General features: G+C 36.9%; 1 protein-coding gene across 1 annotated transcript; it reads left to right on the top strand.

The window, feature by feature from the left end:
- The first annotated feature begins 801 nt into the window (after positions 1-801).
- On the top strand, positions 802-1,766 carry LOC147404522 (protein DMP2-like). Its single transcript, XM_086437750.1, has one exon. It carries the CDS (start codon positions 841-843, stop codon positions 1,384-1,386), a length of 546 nt encoding a protein of 181 aa, XP_086293876.1. The 5' UTR covers positions 802-840; the 3' UTR covers positions 1,387-1,766.
- Positions 1,767-3,451: the final 1,685 nt, after the last annotated feature.

The following is a 3,451-nucleotide window of genomic DNA, read 5'->3' as shown; positions in this document are numbered from 1 at the left end:
TTTGAAAAATGTTTTGCCAAAAAGTTTGCTAAAAAGTTGGCCATTGAACGCCCCCCATATATATATATATATATATGTAGGGTCGGGTTCCTGCAACACACATTGCGACACACATATAGACAACGTGTTTGTCTTATATGGGCAAAAATGTTTGGAATGGGCTAATTTTTTGTGAGGATGATCTCTGTGATGAGAGAATCATCCTGGCAAAAAATCATCAAATTCCAAAACTTCTAACCCCATCAAAATTGATTTACAAAAATTGGACGGTCTATAATTTTTCAACAAAAATCGGACGGTCTAGAAGTTTTGGAATGGGATGATTTTTTGCCAGGATGATCCCCTCACCATAGAGATCATCCTCACAAAAAATCAGCCCATTCCAAACATTTTTGCCCATATAAGACAAAACGCGTTGTCTATATGGTTGTCTATATGGTTGTCGTTTGAACCTGATCCATATATGTATGCAAATTTGACTTTGACTCAACAAGTTGATTCCATCGAGGCATCAACAACATGGAGTCACTTAGAAATCCAAATTACTAATAGAGTTGACCCAACTGTTGACTGGGTTTCAAGGTTACTCAACGAGTTTTAAAACTATGAGTTAGACATCAAGAAGGCCTCTAACTTGAAACCTTAAAGAGGAAATAAATGATCACATATCTAAGAGTAAAAGCAAAACTAATGCTTTCTCTTTCAAACAATTTAACGTACAAGCAAAGCTCTTCCCTCATCCTCATCTCTTTCTAACCTCATCTTTCCCCTATAAATAACTCAAACTGAAAAAATCCAAAACACAATCACAAAGAAGATCAAACACCCAAAAAAATCCAAATGGCAGGAAAGATCACTCAACAAACCATAGGATACAAGACATTCACAGGAGTAGCTAACCTCATCAAGCTTCTCCCAACTGGAACTGTGTTCCTCTTTCAATTCCTCAATCCTGTCTTATCCAACAATGGTCATTGTCACACCATTAACAAGTACTTAACTGGTTTTCTCGTCGGTCTTTGTGGGTTTTCATGTTTTTTTGCATCTTTTACAGACAGTTACATCGATGACGATGGTAAGCCACACTATGGGATGGCAACGAAAAATGGACTTTGGCCATCGTCAAGATCTGACGACTTATCGAAGTATAAACTTCGAATAGGGGACTTTGTTCATGCTTTCTTCTCGTTGCTTGTGTTCGCGGTGGTTGTCTTTTTGGATCCCAACACCATTGAGTGTTACTATCCGTCGTTTGAGTCAACCCAGAAAGTGTTGCTTATGGTGTTGCCTCCAATTGTTGGTGCACTCTCGAGTTCGGTATTTGTGATGTTCCCAAACACACGCCACGGGATAGGGTACTCTCTACAGACCTCACAAGAGGCCTAGTTCACGTATACTGAATATTATAGTATTAGATTATGAAGCATTGTAATAAAGTGTATCATGTCCCATTATATAAGGGTTTTTTTTTTTTTAACCGAGTACCCGGGCCTCTTAGAAGACCCGGCTTATCCTCGGGGGCGTGGAGTCCTTTCCCCCCACACGCACGGTGTAATTTCTGGTATGAATCCCTAAGGCCAAGGGTGACTCCTAAGATGCCATTCGAACTCAAGACCTTTGCTTCTTGGCTTGTGGTCTTGGTCATCTCACAAACCCTATGGGGTTATTATATGTTATATTACTGTCCATAATTTCCTTAGTGCCTTTATGTATATGTGTTGTGTAAGTATTTGATTCATGGTTTAATAATATTTCCCCTTAATAAATTATTTTGTAGCAAATGTTTAGAGGTGCAACTAGATCACATTGGACTCCAAACCAATCCCATATTTATCGGATTCAACCCTTGTTGGATCGTGTTTTATAGGATTTCAACATTAGGGTCAAAATTTGATTCAATAATGTGATCAGATCTGTTTTGATATACAAATCTAAATAAACTTCGTATATACTTAAACAAAATAAATATGTAATTTGCATATTTCTCTCACATTTTATCAAATCCGGACTATATCCAATCAAGACATTGATGATCCAGAACCGATTGATATGTTATCAATTTAGATCCTTATTAAAACCCAGATCCACAAACGAGATCTGAAGTTATCGGATTGTAAAGGATCAGATCCATTGACAGACCTAGGTACAAGTGTACAACTACAGATTGTCCGACTCGGTCTTTGCATCGTGTGACTCATCATTCACTCACCCTTCAATTTCTCCTTTACATTGAATCGTGGGACTTGGCCCGGCCTCTAAGTTGGAAACTTAACACATAACAGGATTGGTAGGGTTGAAGCTAATTCTCTATATAAAACTAGATCCTCATGACTCAGGCCGATTACCAATCCAACTTAAGCCTAGTTTTTGTATGACTAAGTGGATTTGGCCAGTTCAAATATTTGGTATTTTTTGGTATATCTTAACAAATATTTGATATAAAAGTGAGATTTTGTGATTGTAGCATCCACCAATCCAATTTTAGCATGAAAACCTAGTTACATTGAAACCTAACCCAATAACTAAAAAGGAGACACAAATCAAAAGCTGGTCGATGGAATATTGGGTTAGGAAGGGCCTGGCCCATTAAAGGCTATGATTTGGGGAACCTGATGTATTGGTCGTTAAGGAGGTATTGTTCATCAAGCAAAGCACGTTGTCAATCAAGCTATTTCCCAAGGGTATTTTCGTAATTTCATTGGTATTGGGTAAAACCCTAGTCAGTTTTTTCCTGGGCGTATATACTTCTATTATCGATGAAAGGGTGTAATCTGTAACTGCAAATTTATTTTCATAGTGCAATTGATGTGATCCGTGGACATACTTGAATCTTGAGGGAACATGGTAAAAATCTTTGCGTTTTGTGTGTCATCGCATCTTGCTTTATTTTTCTTTCTTTATTGATCTTAGATCAATTTCTCTACAATGTGTAACTGATTGTTTAGAATCAAAAAGCCAAATGTTCTTATGAACTAGGCAAAGATGAGGATGTTGCGAGGAATGAGTCGTAAAACTAAAGAGGACCAAATTACAAACCAACAAATTTGGGAGAACTTAGGAATAACTACAATACAAGGTAAAATTTGAAAAAACTAAGACTGATTTAGATAACTTGTTATGTACGTTTAAATCCAATGACAACCTAGGAAGGTTGTTTATGATGCAATTTGAGGGTTCTAAAACAAGAACAGTAGGATTAAAGGAAAGGGAATGAAGTAGTAAGAAAATATCTATGATATAAACCTAGTTGTATGTTTGTGCCTTGTATTATGTTTGTGGTATTATATTGGCAGAATGGTGCCAATGGATTGTACATAAGGAGTGATTCCATAGGTCCTTAATTTCGTAACTTTTCCCTTGAGGGTGATTTCATCTTCTGTATGGACTATAAATTCAAACTTAACTTATTTTAATCTTTGAGATCTACTAGTTGTGCAGCATCCATTTCCAA

Source organism: Akebia trifoliata, chromosome 4, assembly GCF_017979445.1.
Source record: "Akebia trifoliata isolate Shusen 1 chromosome 4, ASM1797944v1, whole genome shotgun sequence".
Classification (NCBI taxonomy): Eukaryota; Viridiplantae; Streptophyta; class Magnoliopsida; order Ranunculales; family Lardizabalaceae; genus Akebia; species Akebia trifoliata.
The sequence above is the reverse complement of the archived record's forward strand: the minus strand, read 5'-3'. Positions and strand labels throughout refer to the sequence as shown.

What these genes read in the sequence shown, in the direction of transcription:
- LOC147404522 (XM_086437750.1), top strand. Translation starts at nt 841, where the DNA reads ATGGCAGGAAAGATCACTCAACAAACCATAGGATACAAGACATTCACA.